Source organism: Saccoglossus kowalevskii, chromosome 11 (genome assembly GCF_978046115.1).
Source record: "Saccoglossus kowalevskii chromosome 11, keSacKowa6.1, whole genome shotgun sequence".
NCBI lineage: Eukaryota > Metazoa > Hemichordata > Enteropneusta > Harrimaniidae > Saccoglossus > Saccoglossus kowalevskii.
Window position 1 is genome coordinate 20,216,430 of NC_140651.1, and position 22,534 is coordinate 20,238,963.

General features: G+C 37.5%; 1 protein-coding gene across 1 annotated transcript in view; it reads left to right on the top strand.

Moving 5' to 3' along the window:
* The first annotated feature begins 19,259 nt into the window (after nucleotides 1-19,259).
* The window catches only part of LOC102803652 (uncharacterized), a 33,882-nt gene continuing 30,607 nt past the window's right edge, over nucleotides 19,260-22,534 (top strand). Inside the window, exons 1-3 of the mRNA XM_085505468.1 lie at nucleotides 19,260-19,303; nucleotides 19,626-19,676; nucleotides 19,936-20,110. Coding sequence (XP_085361594.1) covers nucleotides 19,628-19,676; nucleotides 19,936-20,110 — 224 coding nt within the window. The 5' untranslated portion in view covers nucleotides 19,260-19,303; nucleotides 19,626-19,627. The remainder of the gene's footprint in view (nucleotides 19,304-19,625; nucleotides 19,677-19,935; nucleotides 20,111-22,534) is intronic.

A 22,534-nucleotide genomic window follows, 5' to 3' on the forward strand; every position in this document is an offset into this window, starting at 1 on the left:
AGCCGAGTTATGATATTGCGACCTACCTCTGAATAAACATGCAAACAAGAAAATTATGAATATTTATTACGTCATAGCTGATCAGTTATTACATAGATTGGAAACGAAAAATGAAATCAATCGATTTTTATATAGTAATATTAAAAACAGTTGTAAACATTAGATGCTTCATCTTCATGTCGGTTTTCATTTTTAAAACTGAAACGTCTTGATCTGAACAAGACGAGCTGGCACCATTTTAAATATTGCCGACTTCTCCAAGTTCTGGGACGATCGTTTATAGATAAGAACTCTTATTGAAAAAAGGGACAGTTAGTTCTCGTACAAGATTGTGATGCTGCCGCCGCCCACTTCACGACATTACAATACAATACAATACAATACAATACAATACAATACAATTGTTCTATTCAATCCATGTCATAAGAAATGGTCCATTATCAAAACCTCTTCAAAACAGAATCGTTGCCGAGACATTTGACCATTTCATTTTTAAAATACGAATGTAACTGGCGGTGCATGAAAGTCTGCCGATTCCAAAATGATATTGCTTGCAATACAAGTGATGTCCTGTACGTTCCATAATGAGCTGTTCATCAATACCACTTTCATAGAGACTAGTAGCTGCTGCAGCTCGTAAACTGGTTGGTAAAATTCCCATCTATCCCACTGCTTTTAATAACTCCGGTACAACAAGTTTTCAAAGAGTTGTGACCTAGTGGTTGTTTGCTGAACCATATTTTGGACGATACTTCGTATTTTAGGAGAGGCTGCAAATAAAATCCCCTTAAATTTCCCCCTTTCGGGCACAGCGACACGTACTTCTTTACTTCCTTACGACGAACTCTGCGATGTTTGAGCCCACCTTGGTTAGTTTTAGAAACATCTTCTACATACTTCCACTAGGTGGTTCAAACAATGTTATTTGAGGATTGTTGAAACGCAATGAGCGATCTTCCACACCACTTTTCAAAGCATTAGTTCCATTAGAAATATAATTGTTCGTAGTAGTACACGAGGCAAATTTTCCATACGGCATCTGTTTGTCCTCTCGACATTTTTCCGTTTGTTTAACGTTAGTTCCCAGTCCTGTACGTGATAATAGTTTCATTTCGGAATCTAACACTTAACGGAAACCTTCACATTCGACAGTTAGGAAATTAATACGTTGTTTGCGAATATAGCACATGTAACTTTGTAATCCCATAATCAGTCTACCTTCTTCACCTCTAAAATAAATTTAGTCAACCAACAAGTCACATCTTTTATATCCATTACATCGAGACTTGATATTGATGATTTTCACGTGCTCGTCAGAATTGAGTTCCATACGCGGACCATGATGGCCCATTCGTTGAATGCACGAAGTGTCCACAGGTTGCGTCGCTGTGTATTCATAGGAATTGCATCTTTAGCAACTGCTCGTACTGTTGAATCACAGGGTCAGTAAAAAGTCCATGTGGATGTCTCTGAAACAATATAAATAAATGACATGTCATTAAGTTTTTTTTAGATCTTTCATAAAACAATAAACGGTGTTCGTTATTATTATTTATAATCAATGAGCACAATATCACGTACCTTAGGAACATGCAACTCTTGCAAATCAACATTTTCCATGCCGAGTTCATTCAGATACTCTGCAGCCTGGGTAGCCTCGATCAACTCGTCCTTACTGACGTCTGAAAATACAGGGTAACTCATTGTCCCAACAATGCCAAAAAGAGAGGAATGCCTCCTGGGCTTCTTATTTATACCCCTCGATACCGTGTTTTGCGAATCACATCATTTTCAGAATCATGGGATATATTTCAATCAATCTGATTGGTTAAAATCTTAATTATTTGTCGATTCTATGGAAAATTACGAACAATAGGGTGAAACCTTTGTTCTGATATCCACCTCAAATGAGAATACAATTGATTTGGGGTTATTTCATTATACAATAAGGGGTCTTCCCCTGCAATTCATCGCTCGGTGTGTTTGTTGGATATAGCACGACTACCTCGGACTACCAACCGTAGGTTGATATTATGGCTATCGCCTCGGTAGTCATGCTATATCTAACACATGACATCTAATTAGATGTAGGTTTCCACACCTTGATACACTTCGGTCACAATATGTATTAATTGCATCGTTTGTTTTGGGGAGAACATTACTGGCATAATATGCTTTTTTTTTTATAAATCACTGAACTTTTGACTTCTAAAATGTTCATGTATCAACAATTTCAGATGATTTAGTCTATGAAACATCAAGTTTGTACTGGCAACAAGCACATGGCGAAGCTCAAATCTATTAAATTTCAATCATTTCACTTCAGGAGATAAATGATAAAAGAAAGAGCAAAAAATGAACAATAAGAGTAACATAAATAGAGAACAGATTGTTTTGATGGTACACTATATATAATTTCAAAAAGAGTCATAACACACTAAACTGAACAAGTTAATGAACAAGTAAATTTAAACAAAAGACAAGGATACTGACATTTGATTAAATACTCTTCCTAGCATTCCTGGAATTTTATCTTCAGAAACTGTCGACAGAAAATCGCGACATGCATAAATCTCAGGAACAGTGATCATGGTATGAGGTCGGCCTACTGGGCAATTTGTATTGGGTGATCTGCTAATAAGACGGGAGTTCCATTCAAATGCAACACCATTTAGCTCGTCCTAGTACAAAAAGTCATTATTTAACAGGTAAATTTAACTAAGTTTTCTTTTCAAAATATATGCGATTTGGACCACCCCTGGAATTATGTTCGTGTTGCTATCTTCAAATCTTAGTTTAAACGGAGCTTAGTTTCTTATCATATAATTCAATGTTTTTTTTTTAAATATAAAAAAAAACATTAATAAAACAAGTTTAACAGTCAGTAAATGCTTTAATTATTCATTGGATGTTAAATTTACTCGCTGGTGTAATCTGATAAAATTAATTCTCTGAACACTTGACATCACAATGGACCCTGTAAATATCCTCAAATTAGTAAAATTAATAGCAATGAAGAATAATGTCAGTATACACATACATCTATGTACCACTAGCATACATTATTATTACAATATTTTTATTGCAGTGCGAATGGTGTAGAATTATGGAATATTTAAACTACAGTCTTATTGGAAATATACATGAATATGCGTGTGATTACCTGAACCATTTTTTATCTGGCGTGTCACCACTAAACTTCTGGAGAGATTCAACAACGTAGTGTGCTCTATGCCCAAGCATCTCTCTATTCGTTGATTTAAATGGCTCGTTCCGCGGTAAAAACAAGAATACTCATTTCGTGATAACGTTTGCATTTGTTCCATATGCTCAATCTCAGTACCACATTCAGACCGTATTTTAGACTAACTGATGAAATAACTCTAGTTGTATGTCGATGGGTAGAAATTATTTTTTTGCCTTCATCAGTAAGCTAAACATGGCACGTCTGGCCTGGTTTGTCTGTTTACATATTGCTTTTCTGAATTTGTTACTATAATTGAATGTTCTGCCAAGATAAATATAGTCAAATATTACTTCAATGGTTTCATTACCAAACTTAAACGCGGGGAACTTTTTAACTTTCCCACGCGAGAAAATTCCAACCTTCGTTTTATTAGCATTTACAGTTAAATGCCATTCATTACAATAAGTATAAACAGCATTTAGTGCAGATTGCAATTCTGTTTTGATTCAGACAGTACAATGGTATCATCAGCATATGATAAAGTGAATAACTTAAGAAATACTTCTATATCCTCATTACTTAAATATGTTTTAATCTCGCTAGCCATATATTTTAGAGCATTATAGTGATTACTAATAAAATACTCAAAATCGTTAAGATAAATAGCAAACAACAGTGGTTAAAGATTTCCACCTTGTCTAACGCCAACATTACAATTAAAGAAATCAGATTAAACGCTTCCGTCAATAACACAATAATTTTCTTGATTGACATATTTTAAATAACTGTAATAATTTTACCATTTATATGGTTGGAGATTTGTTTAAACCATAGACTTGTCCTGTCAATCAGATCAAACGCTTTTTTATAGTCAATAAAAGCTAAATATACCCGTTTCTTATTATGCAAATATAAATCAATAACCGAGCGTAGGACAAACATATGATCTAGCGTGGAATATCCCGCCCTGAAACCTGTTGCTCTTCACCAATGAACCCACACAATTCAAATAAGATGTCAGCCTGTCATTAATAACAGCTGTGAATAATTTGCCTAGGCAACTAAGTAGCGTAATGCCTCTGTAGTTGCTAGAGTCACTAGGGTCACCTGTACTCTTAAAAAATGGTTTAATACAGCCCATTGTCCAAGATGTAGGAAATGTACCAGTGTCCAAAACTATATTAAACAATTATACATCAAAGGATATAATATCATCCCGACTGTTTTTCAGAAATTCATTTATAATTAAATCTACACCTGCTGCTTTATTATTATTTAACTTTTTAATTTGAGTCATAACCTCATCCACTGTAATGCTGACAGTATCTCGTGACAGCATCTCGTGATAGTATCCAGTGATAGTATCTGGTGATCTCGTGGTAGTAACTCGTGATTTCGTGATCTCGATTTTTTATCATATGACCCGAACAAGCTTTTATAGGGTTCATATCAATAACAATATATGACTTTTTTTCAGCATGCTCTTTGATTGACAAGTCACTGTTGATATTATAAGCAAATGAGTTGCTGGCCTCAGTTACAGAGCAGCGTTGTTTGACTTCCTGTTGTATCAATAAAACGTTTCACCCTTATCTCGCAAACATGTCGACAACTTCTAGCTTGGCATCTTTCAGATGGTATACTGTGAAATAATTTGATTTTTATTTCCCCAAAGGCGTTTTACCACTGAAGTAAACATTTTTCGTTTCGCTGTAACGATACTCGTGCTGATTAAATTGCGATGCAATGGATAAACACCACTGCTGTTGCTATCATCAACAACTAAATTTCAGTGTCAAAATACGCAAATGTAAAACCTTCGGTTAATTGAAAACAAAGAAATACCCTGGACATTACAACAAAATCGGCAACAATATGCTGTTTTTAAACACCGCGGAAAAATCAAGCACTCTGGGATGCCATTTTGGTCACCTTGATCGGAAACCCCTCTGTCACCTATCATGCACCGGTCGCGATGTCACGAAGTATGTTGTTTGGCCGTGCTGAATGAAGTATTTCCACAGGTCAGGGCTCGTCTCATTTACATGCCTCGATTTATATTAGTTTCTCTTCTTATGCGACTTCATTTCGAATTTGTCTCTCCGGCGTTTGAACGAATGAGTAGTAAAAACTGCGAATAGTTATTGTGTAGCAAAATATTACAACCCATTTCATCCGGGTCGTCTAACTGAAATTGGAATGGTGTTGAACTTCGCACGGGGATTGCGGAAAAACTGCGCTATACAAAATATTTGGGAAAAGGTTTGAGAAAAGGTCAATATAAATATTTCTGAAACTGTATGACGATATCACGTAATAGACTGTGTATTAAGTATTTCTGAAACAACTGTATGACGATTTCTGAACCAAAACTGTTAATACTAAAAGTAAAGACACTTAAATACTTGTATATTACTTAATTTAAAACCAAGTATATATATATATAATTAATTAAAAAAAAGGACATCGAAATGCCCGTGTAAAATGGCACGTCACTCAATGTGATTTATCTACTGCCCAAAAAATCACTAGTTTACACTCCAGAATAAACCGAATATCTTTAAACAAACCTGTATTGCCAACACTTATTGTCATGAAATAACTGGCATCAACATATATAACGATGGGTGTGAATTTCACAATGAAAGAAAATCATTATGTTCTTTTATGCCCATTACGTATATTAACAAGATTAAAGTGGTAAAACATTTTTTTATATGTTACCACCACTGTTTGCTTGATTTGATAAGGAGATATTTCTCTATGGCATCACTAATGTCGGCAACAGTACTTGTAACGCTAATTTCAAATACTGAAGATTGTATATTTTTCAGAAGAAAGCTATGGGTCGAAATGTACGCCCTGGTCGAAACTCTGGGCCGAAACGTGCGCGGCCGAAACGCCCAGCATTCATTTCGATAACTTGTTAGATACTCCCGTATAGTGAACTACTTGTCGTCGTCTACGTCATATGCATGGTATACTGCCCACTGATTTTTTTTAGAGAAATGTACAAATAAATGAATATATGTTGGATACAGGGAAAATAGACAACAACAGCGATTGCCACGAAGTCCATAGCAAAATACTGGAGTAGTTCGCTTTAGGGGTGTATCGAACAAGTAGTCGAAATACCTCCTCGAGTGACGTCATATTGTCCTCGTTAGATCCGAAAAAATAACTTTCACCGGTTTTTTGTCACGCTTTTGGTTTATTGAGAGTTTAATGAACATACTATCGATCGGCATTAGCTTCGATGGTGTGACGCGGGAAAATATTCTGCTTTTGTCGACTTCTCTTCTGTACAGATAAAAGTTCGAATGTGTATTTCGTTACACTCCAGAGTGTGCACACAAAAAAAGATTTATATAAACAATGAACTTTAACGTTGTACTTCGTTGATTCGGTATAATCTGTTGTATGGACTTGAGAACAGTTGCGACCATAGAGGGCGCTGTAATCTTAATGATAATAAATATAAAAATATAACATACATAAACATATCAAATACATTGACCAAGAGTCCCGAGAAGTCAAGATGTGTCGTTTATTCGTTATTTGACACTGCCATTGATGAGCACATAGCAAATCCCACAATGCAATACTTCTTATAACAGCTGATATGTCTCATATATTTAATGCTACCGTATCTATAGCAACAGTCAAATAGACTATACATCCACTGGAACAACGGGGTACAGGAAATGAAATAACTCAGGATTAGTTCTGTTACTATTGACTCGTAATATCGTGGACACTTGGTAAAACTGACTTCACGTAATTTCCTTAGTTACTGTATCCAAGGTCACTCAGTGTCATTGACTTCTACAGGAATAAATGATCTACTGCGTGAAAATACAACACAGTACAACAGTATTCATATAAAATTGTATAAAAGCAAAATACTGAATTAATCGCGGTAAAATATCTTACTGAAAGGATAACTATTTATCGGTATATTAGGTCAATCGAACACGTTCACTTCAATTATAACGGCGTGAGGAATTGTCAGTTTTATGGAATTCAAAATTAGCCAAACAACTAAATTACAATACAATTCCTGTTGCAACGTTATAAATCCACATTCATCCTAAACTCATCCAATGTGGTAGTGTAACACAGGGAAAATCAATATAAATAACCCACGCTCGTCGGTAGCAATTGTTACACTCAGTTATCGTTGATTTTAAACTACATGGATCGGGCAACACATGATGGTAGTAATAGTTTGTACAAACCTCCAGCAAATCGTCCACGCTGGTCAGCGATGAGTGATAGTTCCAGAAATACACTTGTCACAATTTCTCTGAAACGCAGATTGTCTCAGCAGATGTCGGTGAAACTTTAAGCTTGGCGATGATTCCCATGGAAGGCAGTAGAAAGTTCATTTACAATTCCCACCTCCGGGTGTGCTTTAGCTGCTCAGTTAGGTTACTTGCACCCGCTCCGGTGTTCGGCGTGTCCGACAATACGGTCTGGCACTGATTCGATCGTTAATTCAGGGAAATATTGATATGTGTCTTGAGCACCCGGGTAAGAAAGTTTTTTATCAATGGCGCTCTCGTTGCTTTCAACTGCGTATGCGCAGCACAAAGTCTCAACAAATTTAAATCTTTTGGTTCATTATGATGCCGCGCTGTGTACATCTATGTGATTGTGAAATATGAAATAAAATATGCAATCATCCAAACCTTGCATACATATCGAGTGACCTAATAAACTCGGACAAAATACAATGGTCCAGGATAAAACAAAAGTAGGAGACCTCCTAATCTGTAAAATATTAGCTAATTAAATTGGGCCTGAAAACAAGGTGTGACATTCTCCCCCTACAAATGGTGCTCCATCCTACCACCCACTGGCCGGCTACCGATCTATGAGGGAAGAAAAGCACAATAACCCTGCCCAAAGGGTATATTAAACTTTTTTCTTGAATCTTTGAGGTCGCCAGCCTATGAAATGAACAAAATCAGGCAAACTGCTCAGTCTAATAATGCAGCATCGTTCCTTCACTGTCATCTGTTGTGTAGATCTTCCTCATAACTATCACCTTGCTAAAGAGAGAATAACGAGGGGCTCCCATGGGAGTAAGTCATTCCAGCTAAAGGAGATCCATCAAGACGATTTGTGAATGTACACAACAACAACAACGGTCAAATGAGAACAAACACGCCCCTGATGGTCAACATTTTCACTCCTCAATCCAGGCCTTTCTAAATCAAACCTAGAGAAATAGACCATTTACATTCCAAAATATGTGCACTGTCTGAAAAGCACAAGAATATAACAGCTGTGGAGGCAGGCACAGTACCATCATCACCCATCGGCCAGCCAGGCAAACTCCCAACCGGAACCCTAGAAGAAAATGGTCGAAAGATACACGTAAAGACAGATAGAAACAGAAAGATAACAGAAACGGAGACCTTTTGCTGAGTAGATCATTATGGGGTTCACGAAAGTGTACAAGTAACATAACATAGGCATGGACTCTCTTCACCACGGTGCTTGCAGTGTGCTCCCACTTGTCTGATAACTTGTGTTTTTCTCTGATGAACACATTCCGGACCAGCACACGGTCTCCGGGTTCCAGTTCGGTACCCTCTAGAGATTCCTTATCATAGCACTCTTTGTTTTTCAGTGCTCGTCCAGCCAGTATTTTACCAGCAATCTGGTATTCCCCATAAAGATTCAGTTTCCACTGTTGCACATAAGCTACCTCCAGTAGATTCAGCTGGTTCTAAACCGAGATAAATATCTACGACGACTGCAGGTGTTGTCCTCTCATTAACAAATATGGTGTGTATCCGGTCATGTCCTGGCACATATACAGTTGTAAGCGTGTGTGCGTGTCATCACTTTCACCTTTGCATGCCAATTCTTTTTTTGGTTAGGTTCAGACTGCCCAACATATTCATTGGGTCTGGGGATGATATGGTGATGATCGCGATTTTTGAAGCGATTACATAACTGAGCAACAAGTCTGCTCTCAAAATTCCGCCCCTTATCGATATGGATCTGCACAAAGGCATATTTTGTAAAATGGTCCGTCATGACCAAGATGTCTTTCATTCCTGTGTCTGGCGGTTCTAGTGTCAGAAAGTCGATACAAAGCAGTTCATGTGGCATAGTGGTTAAAATGGGTACCATGGGCGCAATTACTCGTCCTTTGGCTGTGATATTGTGTCGTGTGCATGTGTCACAATCGCGGACATGTGTCACATCACGTGCCATCCTGGGCCAGTAGAAACTTTCTCTCACTAATTCCAATATTGTGTTCTGTCTAAGGCGGCCAACTTCCTCGTGGAGTGCTTTCATAGCTACTTCACGCTATATAACGACAGATATAACTGGTAGATAGTCCTACCATTTGAGTCAATCATTTTGTGGTACAAGACACCGTTACAGATACAGTATCTCTTCCACTCGCGTAATGTAGCTCACACTCCTTTGGCTTCCTGTGTGCGGTGGTACTGATCAGGTGGAATTCCACCTAGCATGTATGGGTAGATATCTCTACTTGTATGGTCAGCTTGCTGTAACTGTTTCCATTCTTCATGGGTCACTTTAAGTAATGTTTTGGTGCTCTCTGGGAGTACATCAGCCACTGTTTGAGCATAACTCCGGGGAATGGCTCATACTAGTACCCATTGGGCAAAGTCGACTATGTAAGACTGCTGTTGCAACTTGGCTACTAATTACTTCTGGTGTTATCCAGTCCAATCATTGAGGACGCCCTTCATCGGTGGTCATGTAGCATTTTCTCGGTCAGCGAGTGTCAGCATTTCCATTTAGCGTGTTGGCCCTATAACAAATTCGGAAATCAAATTCGACTAGTCGTGTCATCCATTGATAGCCAGTATCGTCAAGTTTGGCCATTGTAGCTACGTAGACCAATGGGTTATTATATGTCAATACCTCAAAGTGTCGTCTAATTAGCCACTCTAATTCTAAAAATTCGAGTTTGTGAGCGGGATAGTTTCTTTCGCTTTTAGACAGACATCCCAGAAAGCACTGGGGTTGGCCATGGGCCGTGTGGCTCTGATATTCTGTGGCTCTGATTGGGGCGTCTGGGTCGGTTTGGGCATCCCCTTGAATCCCCTTCAATCGTATGGGCAGTTTCTAATAAAATGTGCTGTGTCACCACACTAGTAATATCCTCTCTGTGGTATATAGGCGTCCACCACTGTAGGTGGCATGAAGGGTACAGATGCACCTGTGGAGCTGGAAAGGTTAGCTGATGGTTGTGCCTTTGTAGAAGAAAGCCGAGCTTCCAGGGCTTCGAATCAACCCAACATGTGTCATACTGCGTCTTGAGAGCACATGCAAATTGTAACATCTCTTTTGTCAGGTCAGCTTTGACTTCTTTGGGGCGCTCTTCACCATCGTCTGACTCTGGTGGTGTGGTTCCCAATGTGGCTTGGTGAGCTGTTGCTTGGTGGACACGGTAGTTTGAGGTGTGTCGCTGAAGTTTTCGCCCGCACATTCAAGAAAGTATGGAGATGTTTAAAGATTCCTGGTTTTCTACTATTGATTTAAAGCATTCCTATTGGCAACTAGTCATGGCAGAAGAGGATATTGTGACACTGGTCGGTCACTACGAGTGTTTGTGGAAGTCAATGGGACTCTGTAACAGCGCAAGCAGTTTCCAGAGAGCCATAGAAAAATATCTGGCTGACATCATCAACAAATCCTGTACAGCGACATTGTGGTTTACTCACAGACATTCAATGAGTATCATCCATGAGTCGATGAAGTCCTGCAACTGCTGAGTAAGAAAAATGTGAAAGTGAAAGCATCGAAATGCGAATTCTGCAGACGAGAAGTTCACTATCTAGGACACATCATATCTGAAGATGGTGTAAAGATGAATCGAGATAAGACTGAGGCTATCAGGAATTGGCCAGTACCACGCAATGCTAAGGATGTTAAAACAGTCCTTGATGTTGCCGACTAATACTGACGGTTCATTGAAGGTTTTTTGAAGATCGGACTGTACACTAAGAAACGTGGCAAGACTGGCCTACTAGTGAGACAGAAGGCACCAGATTTTAATTAGACGCCAGAGTGTGAAGTTGCTTTTGAACCCTGGAGGATAGATTAACAACCCATTACAAATTACATACTGACACATCCTTTTTAGGATTAGGTGCAACGTTATGTCAGAAACATGAAGGGAAGACTGAGTCGTCACCTATGCGAGCAGAGGGCTGTGTGAAAGCGGAAGAAACTATCCCGCTCACAAATTCGAAATTTTGGCATTACATTGAGTGATAGTGAACAAATTCCCAGATATGCAAATCGAACGACACTTTGAGGTATTGAAGACAATAACCCATTGTTCTACGTAGCTACAACAGCCAAACTTGATGCTACGAGCCATCAATAGATGTCACGACTAGCCAATTTTGATTTTCGAATTTGTTATAGGGCCGGCATGTTAAATGGAGATGCTGACGCTCTAAGTCGCCGACTGAGAGAAGGCTACACGCCCACCTGCGAAGACGTTCTCAGTGGTTGGACTGGATAACACCAGATGTTCGTGATACAGAAGTAATGAGTAGCCAAGTTGTAACATCAGTCGACTTTGCCCAATGGTGCCTGCCATGGAACAGGTAGGAGCCATTCCCCGGAGAACACCACAACATTACCCGAAGTGACCCATGAAGAATGGAAACAGTTACGTTTATACAGCAAGCAGACCCTACAATTGATCTACAATCTATCGATACATGCCAATTGGGATTCCACTAGATCGGTACCACTGCACACAGGAGAACAGAGAAGTGCCAACTGCTTTACATGAGTGGAAGATATACTGTATCCGTAATGGTGTCTTGCACTGCAAAAAGATTGACTCAAATGGTAGGACTATCTACCAGTTATATCTGTCGTTTGAATAGCGTGAAGTGGCTATGGAAGCACTCCGCAAGGAAGTTGGCCACCTCAGAAGGACATAACTCAGGAATTAGTGAGAGCATGGTTCTATTAGCCCGAATGGTGTGATAAGCGATTGTGACAGATGCACACAACACAAGATCACAGAGTAATTGCGCCCATGGTACCCATTTTAACCACTATGCCGCATGAACTAAATTTGTATTGACTTTCTGACACTAAAACCGTCAGGGACAGAAAAGAAAGACATCTTGATCATGACTGACCATTTTACAAAATATGTCATTGCTGTTGCGACGCGCAACCAGACCGGCAAGACGACAGGTAAAGTGCTTATGGCGATGTTTATTGTCAACATTTGATTCCCCAAGCAGACTTATTGCTAAGTTATGGAATCACTTCAGTGTCCGGAAATCGCGATCATCGCCCTATCATCCCAAGAGTCAATGCATAACAGAGAGATTCAACCAGACTCTAATTGGTATGTTAGGAACTCTGGAACCTAATCAAAAGAGGAATTGGCACGAAAAGGTGAAAGTGATGACACACGCTCACAACTGTATGCGCCATGACGTGACCGGATACCATATTTTTTAATGAGAGGACAACACCTGCAGTTGCCCATAGATATTTATCTCGGTTTGGAACCAGACAAATTTACTAGAGGTAGAATGAATGCTTATATGGGAACAGCAGGCCTACCAGATTGTTGGTAAAAGTTGTCAGACAAGTGGGAGCACACTGCTTGCACCGTGGTGAAAAGAGTCCATGAAGACATCCCTGTTTATGTCATGAAACCTGAGGATGGAGCTAAAAAGTAAACCATGCACAGGAGCTAATGCCTGTGTATGCCCTGCCACCAAATCCACCAGAAAGACCCAGAAGAGTGCCTAGGGACCATCGTAACCGACGATGACGCAGGATGGTAACACATTTGACACATCATGCAAACCATTCCTCGTCAAATTCAACCTCTGATTCATATACCAGTCTTCTGATGAAATCATCGGAGTTAGACGTGATGCATATACAACCAGTGCAGATACTATGTTTGAATTGCAGGGAGAAACGCTTGTTGAGAATGAAAGAAATACCGCACCTGATAATGATCGGACTGACTCTGACATATGGTATGAGTGACGAATTACAGTCTTGACTACATGATGTCCATCCTATCAGAAGCCATATCGCTTCAGTTGCTGGTGACTATGATCAAATTCAACCAGAAACCCAACCGCTATCCGACAATGCGACTTCCAGTAAAAGTGGTGCAGAGGCCGAGAAAATACATGAACCCCCCGGAACTGCAGGTTGGTTCTGAGATTGCCAATGTCGCCAACCTAAACGAGATTTCCATTCATGAGATGTTGTATTACATTCATTCAGTAGAATAGGCTAAGTTCCTACAGTCATGTACACACACACAATTCTTCTCTGTTGGTATTTCGGAGTTCTCAGATGGTGACAGATTTGAGGATGGAGCACTCAAAATTTGAAATATTGTTCGATTGGCTACATAATTTTGATATGTCATGTGATAAATTGATGAGATCTTCAAGTGCACATGAACATACGTGATTTATACAACTTTATTGCCCCTTTGTAAAAGAAATTACATCGGTAAATGACAAAACGTAACTTTCTTCCTTTTATTTCAATGTATTTGTATTCTTTGGAATATGTTAAACAATTTCTTTTATTTTTGAATTAATTTGTAACATCAATGACATCACTAAATTGCATGAACTACTGGCTGACTGTACTGGCTGTAGAATCATGTTTCAGTTTTCAATCACACAACATTGCTGCGCCCAAATGATGTTGATAATAAGCGACTCGGTTAAATAATAGAGAGACAACATGTACTGTACTACACTGTTGTGATAGGTAATACTCATGCAAACATTTCCGGTGTAAAAAATTACTCGGCAATAACGAGCCAAAATAACTGGGAGTGGCTTACTATCTTGTCTTTCTATATCGTGTATTTGGGATTTTAAAGGTGAAATTAACAGTGCTCATTCTACAAGGGTTAATTCTGTGAGGGCGATGATAGGCATTTTCCAGGCACTTCAAGTCATTGTGAGAATACTTGATCGTCATGATGTTGATCCATTCATGAAATATTGTATTACATCCATTGTATTTACAGTCATGTACATATAGATATACTTAGTCTACCATATACATATATCTACATATAACCTGGCCATCATAAATGACAATTGACACATTATATGAACATACTTGTAATGAGGTTGCAGCTTCCACAATGATTTTTTTGTGAGCCATAAATTCTCCTGCAGGGAAAAAAAATATAATGAAACCGTTACAAAAACTTGATTGTATGCTTATAAGAAAAAATACAGAAGGTTGAGTGTTATCTTATTCCAAAATACCAGATACAATATGTGTAGTGAGATAATCCGTAGCACATAATACCGATACTAGATTGATTTGTCTGAGTGTAACTCAGTAACTGGAATAAATACTGTTGCAATTACGATAGGTCCCACCAATAACATTCATTTGTGACACTGCATCATACATTGAAGTTGAGTCTCTTGGTGATACTCCCTCACAAAATAATAATTAGTGAGCAACTTCAATTATATATATGGGTCCAGTGTTGTTGCAGAGAAGTTATTTTAAGGTAGAGATGCAGTTTACCTGACAGGTATTTCAATTAGTTAATTAGGAAACCAAGATGACCTCCCTTGTCCACAAAACTATATATTTTCGGAAAGCTTATTGTATGAATTTAAAAAAAAAATAGTATTTTTTTAAGGACACTGTAGTTTGAAATATGCACAAAATGTGCTTTTTTGGTCAAAAGTGATTTAAAAAATAATAGCTTCTAAACCATGATTATGTTTCCTGTCAAAATTGGTTTATGGGTACATCTGTTTACTATGAAGAAATCGCCGTCTTGAAAACTGTCTACCACTTGTCAATTTTGCAGGGCAGCAGCCCAAATTTCACTACTTCAAGTTTATGCATAAATTAACACCCAGGAAAGAAAAAAAATATTTTAACTACAAGAAAATTAACAACTTTGCAAAAAATTAAAAAACCTAGATAAATCTACAGCATAGCTGCACATATAGAGAATGACATTGAGCAAATACAGTCAGTAACTCTTTCACCTGGAAATGAACAAATCAACAAGACAACTTGGAAGCCCTTTTCCAAAGCAAGTTCGTGTCACAATTATCCCAGTGGAAGATCTCGGTGGCCCGAAAAACTACGAGTCGACAGATGCAAACAGATGTAAAGTGACTAAAGAAAGATCAGAAAAGTAATAACCATTGATGTCATACTACCCTGAATATTAAACTCAAAACTGTTTTTTAACATGATGAGTTAACAAAAAGACCTCGTACCTAAAAACCTTAATACCGTTCAACAGATTATGTTGGTTATGTATAACATATGACATATCTTTGCGCTTGAAAATGTTTAATATAGACAATACCAAAGTATTGAAGGATGTAAAATCTATAATTGATTACATTGTCTGAGTATCAGACTGAGTGAAGTATGTGAACCATTACGACATCTAACACTGTGAATGATTTTACATCGAAGTTCATCATCAATTGAAAATAGGAAACAACTAGTCCTAGTACACCAAGTGTTAAAATACTACAACAATGAAGAGAAGTTAAGCTTACAAACTGAAAAAAAAATATTGGTGCCACTGTAACCCATAAGAAACCATCAACATTTACCAGTAGAGCATTAACAGATATGGGAACAGGATGGAACAATTTCATCAGTATACATACGACAGACAATACATAAATCTTTAGAAACACAATGCAGTTGCAAAGAATGCTGTTACAATTACGGGCGACTAACCTCTACTCAAGTGATTTTCAGGCATGCATCACTGTATTAACAGTAAGGTCTATATTGGTCTGCTTTCTCTCTCGAATTGCTAAACTCTCATAAATTAATTACATTTGATTGTATTAATCTACTTAGGAGGCATGCACAATGCTCAGATATATCCCCTGGCCTACTGGTCCAAATATCTGTGACAATACAATTATATGCCATGACTTCGTTTGTAACAATGATTCACAGGAGCACATGACTCAAATTAACGTTATAATCTATCCATGATGTGTTACGTATAAATTGCTCTGATGCAATATTTGACCTTTTTCGGTATTACTCCATATACGGTTCATAGCACTCTTTCCGCGCAAAGTTTATTTACATTTGCACAGAAATTATTTTTCTTTCTTGTGAAGCTCCTCAAATATTAGAATTATTCTCAAATTGTTGTTGCCTTGGTTAGCTAATACTAGATTGATGAGTTTCCAACTATTGAAAGAAACAAGACTAGAATAAATAATTAATTATTCACGATACATACCGCACTTTGTTGTTTTCTTGTGAATCCAATGTCCCATTTGTTACTTCGGATGTAAACACACTAAATACACTGTCGCAGTCTTTATTACTGTGATACTAGTTATTGTCAATAGAGTGGCAACCCGTTATACCTCTTCATTAAAGTGTGTCTTCATCTACTATAGCATTTCCAATGACCATAGTTATAATATTATTTCATAATTCACATTTTTCATTTATTACATTGATAAGTACTCCACTTTTTGCTGAGTTTTTGCTTGTAGTTGACCTAGAGCCAACTATACGTAATGCTACGGGGAAAAAACGGAAATTGCGGGGCGGAGAACAAAGACGGCTGACAGGGAAGTTCGTGAGGATAATTATTCAGTTCCCGGAATTGGCACAATGTTCGGTCGTGACAACAACTCTATTAGGCGTTCTGCAGATGTCGGTATGATTTCGGAAGTACGAATGTATGTTTCCGTTATACAGTCATGGCCCGAGAACGTGGAGGAACTCGTTCAAATAAGTTATTTTTAGGTTCGACCAAACGTAAAAACACAAAATAATTGCAGCTGACCCAGCCACACTAACAATAATTATACTCTGACTGGATTGCAAGTTTTACACAGCGTTTGATTGTATAACAACACAGAACTGAATCGGACCCACGAGAGTTGTCATAAAGCGATCATGGTCCAGAGCAAAACACGTTTTGCGTGCTGCTGAGCCGTGAACCAAGCCGAATTTCTTTCGTGCTTACGAAAGTCTGGTTAATGTGTTAACAATTTGTTTTGTGGTTCACATTTACCAGATTCTGGTGCTACTTTAGGATATACGGTCACTGCAACGCGGATGTACTTGTTCGGATGATAAATGATTTAATCAAGTGTTGTAATTCCAAGCGACATACATTCCATACGCAAACGCATTAGGGCATATGATAAATCATATTAGTTGAAAAGGAAATGGTTTGTTTTTATATTGACGTAGAAAAATCGGACTCACGCACTCATTCACCAAAGTAAAGCGATCGAGGCCCAGCATAAAACATATTTTTCTGAAAATAAACCATACTCTTTGCTACTGTTCTATGAATCACATTATTAAATTACATTACCATACGATATTGCATATCAAACTCATTCAAACTCACTTTGAATATTCCGCTGCGGCTTTACATCAAACGTAATACTTTTAATTATGAGAACGTGTATACACGTACTCGTGTGTTTGATTTTATTTGACAAAATCAACTGTAGAATTCAGTTGACCCATATACAACAACAAATAGTAATATAATTGACAGGGCAGTAGTAGACGCGCCAAGCATGTGCGATATATAGTCTCATATAAACAAAGATGGCGACTTTGACTGTTGCGCAGATGAACGAGTACAAACTGATACGCTACCAAGATTTAATTAGGTATTGTGCTAGATGAATGAACAGTATCACCGGCGGTAATTAGTGAAAGTCGCGCTCAGATCGAAACTCATACTTGATTTCCATTAGAAGAGCACATTGAATTGTGGGAAAAGCAATGTTTATCAACACAAATGTCGCACATGCGCGGCGCGACGACCACCGCCTTTAATGCAATTCTTGCACAGTACTAAAATAGAATCCGGTCAAAAAACAGAATCCGTTTAAAGCATTTTGCCATATCGTTATAAATAAATTTATCAAAGTCTACAGAAGCGTCACTGCCTCACCGTTGTTTCTATTCCCAGATACAGCAGTTGAAGTGATACAAATCATGATTCGATCGCACGATTTTGTGACTGTTCCCTCCGCAAATATGTGAAGGCAGTCGGTTGGGAAATAATACCTTGAAAACTGAAGATGATGCAAATAGCTTACTATAAACAACCACTGACAGTACCCCCAAAACATGTTGCTATGAGTAGTGACCAGAGTGACAGGCACTACGTATGACTTCCTGAACTGTCTGCTCTATTATTCCTCTGTCAATGATGTTTTTGTTTAGGTTGCTCAGTTGGCTTTCAACTGTTTATCGGGTTGTTTGTCGACGTCACATGACAAACCGGATAAATATCAGCTATTTCTTTGCAAAATCTCAAGGTTGATGTCAATGCGATAATTTAGGGGGTTGGTCGTCATCACTAGAAAACAGAAAACATGTCAAAAATGGAGCCTATATCTGTGTATAGGATTGTGATCACATTATAGATGAATATATTGTTAAGGAAAACGCTTATGTTGAAGAATCAGTAAAAATAACAACAACAAAAGCAACAACAACAATTGTTTCTGCTACTACAGTGACAACTGCACTCACGTTATCAACTTAAATCTAAGGTCATGGCATTCGATAGTGTTACAAGATGCCAGGTTAAATTGAATTACAGTTGAATTGCTTGATGTAGTCTCCTTAATTTCAAGTTCGGTTGGATATTCCATTAAACTGTAATCACTATATTTAGGATATATTTATTATAGAAATACATTTACAATTATCGAATGAGAAATGTTTTGTATATCTTTCATTTCGAACAAAATTTTAAGAAATTTAGCTTCATACATTGTATTTTATATACGCTAATTGCCATCCTCAGTACACATACATATTGTACAAATAATACGCAGCCAGCGACATATAATAATACTACAATCATCAGACAGAAGTTGTTGATTATAGTGTGAGCACTTAAATGTGCAGACTGAACTAAATTAGTCTGCGTAGGTAATTAGGAAAACAATTGATTCAGTTATGAGACATCTGTTTATTTCAACAACAGATGTTTTACGATTCGTAAATATAATAAAATACCACCACTGGATATTTGTGAAACAATTGGTGGGCTGTCTACCTGAAAACAAGAGGTATTTTTACCAGGTAAGGGTCTACGTTGTATCGTGTTTAGGCGCATACATTTAAGAATGTCGTTGTACTCACATGTGGACTGTTGCTGTATATTTCATAATCCACTTTATTCTTAATGTTTTGGCAAAATAGTATTGTTTTCCATTAATCACACATATTCATTTAGTCCATTAACTACACATTTCCCCTTCTACATTGAGTCTTAAATTACAACCAGAAATGTATTGCACAGATTGAAAAATAAACTTCCGCAAATTTTATAATTATCAGGTGGTTTATAACTATTCGCCGTAATGTACAAAACCGATTAATGTATTTTTTTCTTGCGTCACAGTCATGGAAGCATTGTGGAAGATATCTTTTGTGTTCTCAGGAGCTCTGTTGGGTAAGAAATGCTTTTATTTTAATTACCAATTTAATAAAATCAATCAATATTAATAATCAACGATAATCAGACACACTGCGCATTGACGTGAACTGTCATAATTAACCTTCCCCGACGTACAGGTACAGCATAATAATAAATTAACTCTTTATAATTTGTAAGATATGTATTAGCTGACATAAATAAATCCACAAATATGTCTGCTTTGAATTGTGGCACTAGACACCAACCCGACATCTATTCTATATCCTCCATCTAGGATCCACTGTGGCACTCATACACTGCGACGTTAAATTGTTAGATAGATGTTACACTGTCCCAGACTACTCTCTGGGATGGACGGAAGCACGGATCAAGTGTCAAGAACTTGGTGGTGACTTGGCTGTTCTTGAGAGTGAACACGTCCGTGATGCGGTCAACGTACTGGCAACAAGGTAAACACGATAGCATTAACATTGCACATAGTTTGAAATAACAATGTGTTGACCAAGTATATACACCAATGAAGATTCTATGCACATTTTCAGTGTTCACGGTCTTTGGCAAAATTGCAATATTGTTGCGCCAGGGAGTCATATTATTTCGAACCAGAAATACATCGACAATTTCAAACTGGACATGAAAATGTGAACGATCATACAAATACTTATATAATTGAACAAGCACTCAAATGGCATCAACTGTCGACCTTCCATTTTGAATTGATGGTCAAATTATTGATTAGTATCAACATATATCATGAATAATGATGATTAACGCACATCTTCTGATAATAATGGCATGTACTTGGATTCATTTAATAATGTAAAAGTATTGAATCGTGGTCTATATTTACCATGTTTTGTGATAACATTATTATGTGTCTAATATAAAAATAGCAATAAAGTACAATTAACCTGGTTTAGTAACACGGAGATAAATACACATATCCTAGAACAATTATATAGAACATACTTTCGCATGAATCAGCATAAACCAACCAAACAAAGTGGAAATGCGGAATATAATAATTGAGGCCTAAATCTAAACTATGCAGTAAATACAATGTGCAGCCAAGGCGATGTATGCTGACATGTTCCTAGCATTAACATTTGGCTTTTATTTCCCATCACACTCACCTGACTACTTTTAAGACTTCATATAGTTTATGGCTACCACATAGGAATACAGAAGCACTCGTAACAGACGTAATAATACGTACGTATCATTCATGATAAATCAATAGTGTCGATGAAATAAGAACATGTTTTAACTCTGATTTGAAAGATAGTCTATGATCTATATCTTTAAGAAATAAAAGGAGAGTGTCCCAGTGCTTGACAGAGGCACACGTTATATTATATTTAGTAAGAACCTCGTTTGATAATTGGGGTGTTCCCATTGGAGGATGTTTTTGTTGGTTAGTGATGTGGTTGTTGGTTTAAATAATCACTGATATCATGGGCAGTGTGTTTATTTTTTTAAATCAAATATGAAAAGGCATCAATGAAGTTAACTAAGTTTATTTAGTTCAAGAATACCAAGTTGTCGAAATAGGAAAGCGGAGTGTGCAAGGTACTAGTAATAAGCGAAGGTGTTAAGCCGGACCATCTTTTTTTGTAACCGACAAAGGGGCATTAGTGATGTGGGACATTTCCCTCAATTTTTTCCCACGTCACGGACGAATCAATTGTCACGGCTAGGTATGCAGTCTGTCCATGGTGAACTATCTAATTGCAATCTGCCTTGAATGTTAGTTGGTTTGGGAGAGTTTTAAAGATTATATAATTTGTTTTCTCTATACTAATTGTACGCTTCTGTGCTTTGCACCAGTCATACACATTGGCTAAATTGTCATTAATAGAGTTTAAGTTCTATTCATTTAAATAGTATCATCGGCAATAAGTCAAAAATCGAAGTAGTCTGGTGATGTATTAATGTCTTTAAAGGGGAAACTTCCAAGCCCAGGGATTGCACCAAAGAATCATGGGACACTATTGTTTATGTTATTTACAAAGTTAATCTAGTTTTTTGTTATCTATTGTAATTTTAATACAGAAAGTAAATTTGATGTGAGATTAGGTTTAACTGGAAGTGCCCCTTTAATGTAGATATGATATCGATATGGCCCAAAGACACAACCTTGGGGGACACCGCACTTAATCGAATTGAGGAGCGACGTGCAACCATTAATACCTATCGGCGGATTTCAAGACAGTTTCGAAACCGAAGAATTGGAAGACCCTTTATCCAATAGTATTTTAGTTTGTGATATCATGTTCTTCAGTATATAAAGCTAGTTTGAGGTCAATAAAGATACCAAACGATTTACCTAAAATGCCCTGTCCATGTTATAAGCGATGGTAGAAATAAGACCTGTCAGGTTAAAATTTGACCAGTACTTTTTCGAAATCCATTTTGAGTGATTCAACTATTTCGCTAAAACAATGGTAAAATTGAGATTGGCTTATTATTATTGACATACAAAGCATATCCCTTTATATATAGAAGTGACTTTTGGAAACTCAAATGGATCTGGAAATTTGCCTTGGGTCAAAGAACAATTTATGACGAACCTCTACTAAATTCTGGTAGCGATATGGAGAATTCATCGCGGCATTGGCAGTTACGTCTATCATTATAATCTATCCATAGTGTGTTGCGAATAATTTACCCTGGCATAATAATTGATTCATCTTAATTCGGATGTAATATACCGACTTTATGGATCAGTTCACCAATTGGATTCTTTGTTACTGTGACACTAATTGAGTGGCAATTTGTTCTTTTCATTAAATTGTATCTTCATCTACTGTTGCATTTCTAATGACTCTTTTCACATGTACAGCAGTATTTCACAATTCTTGTATAGACAAGCA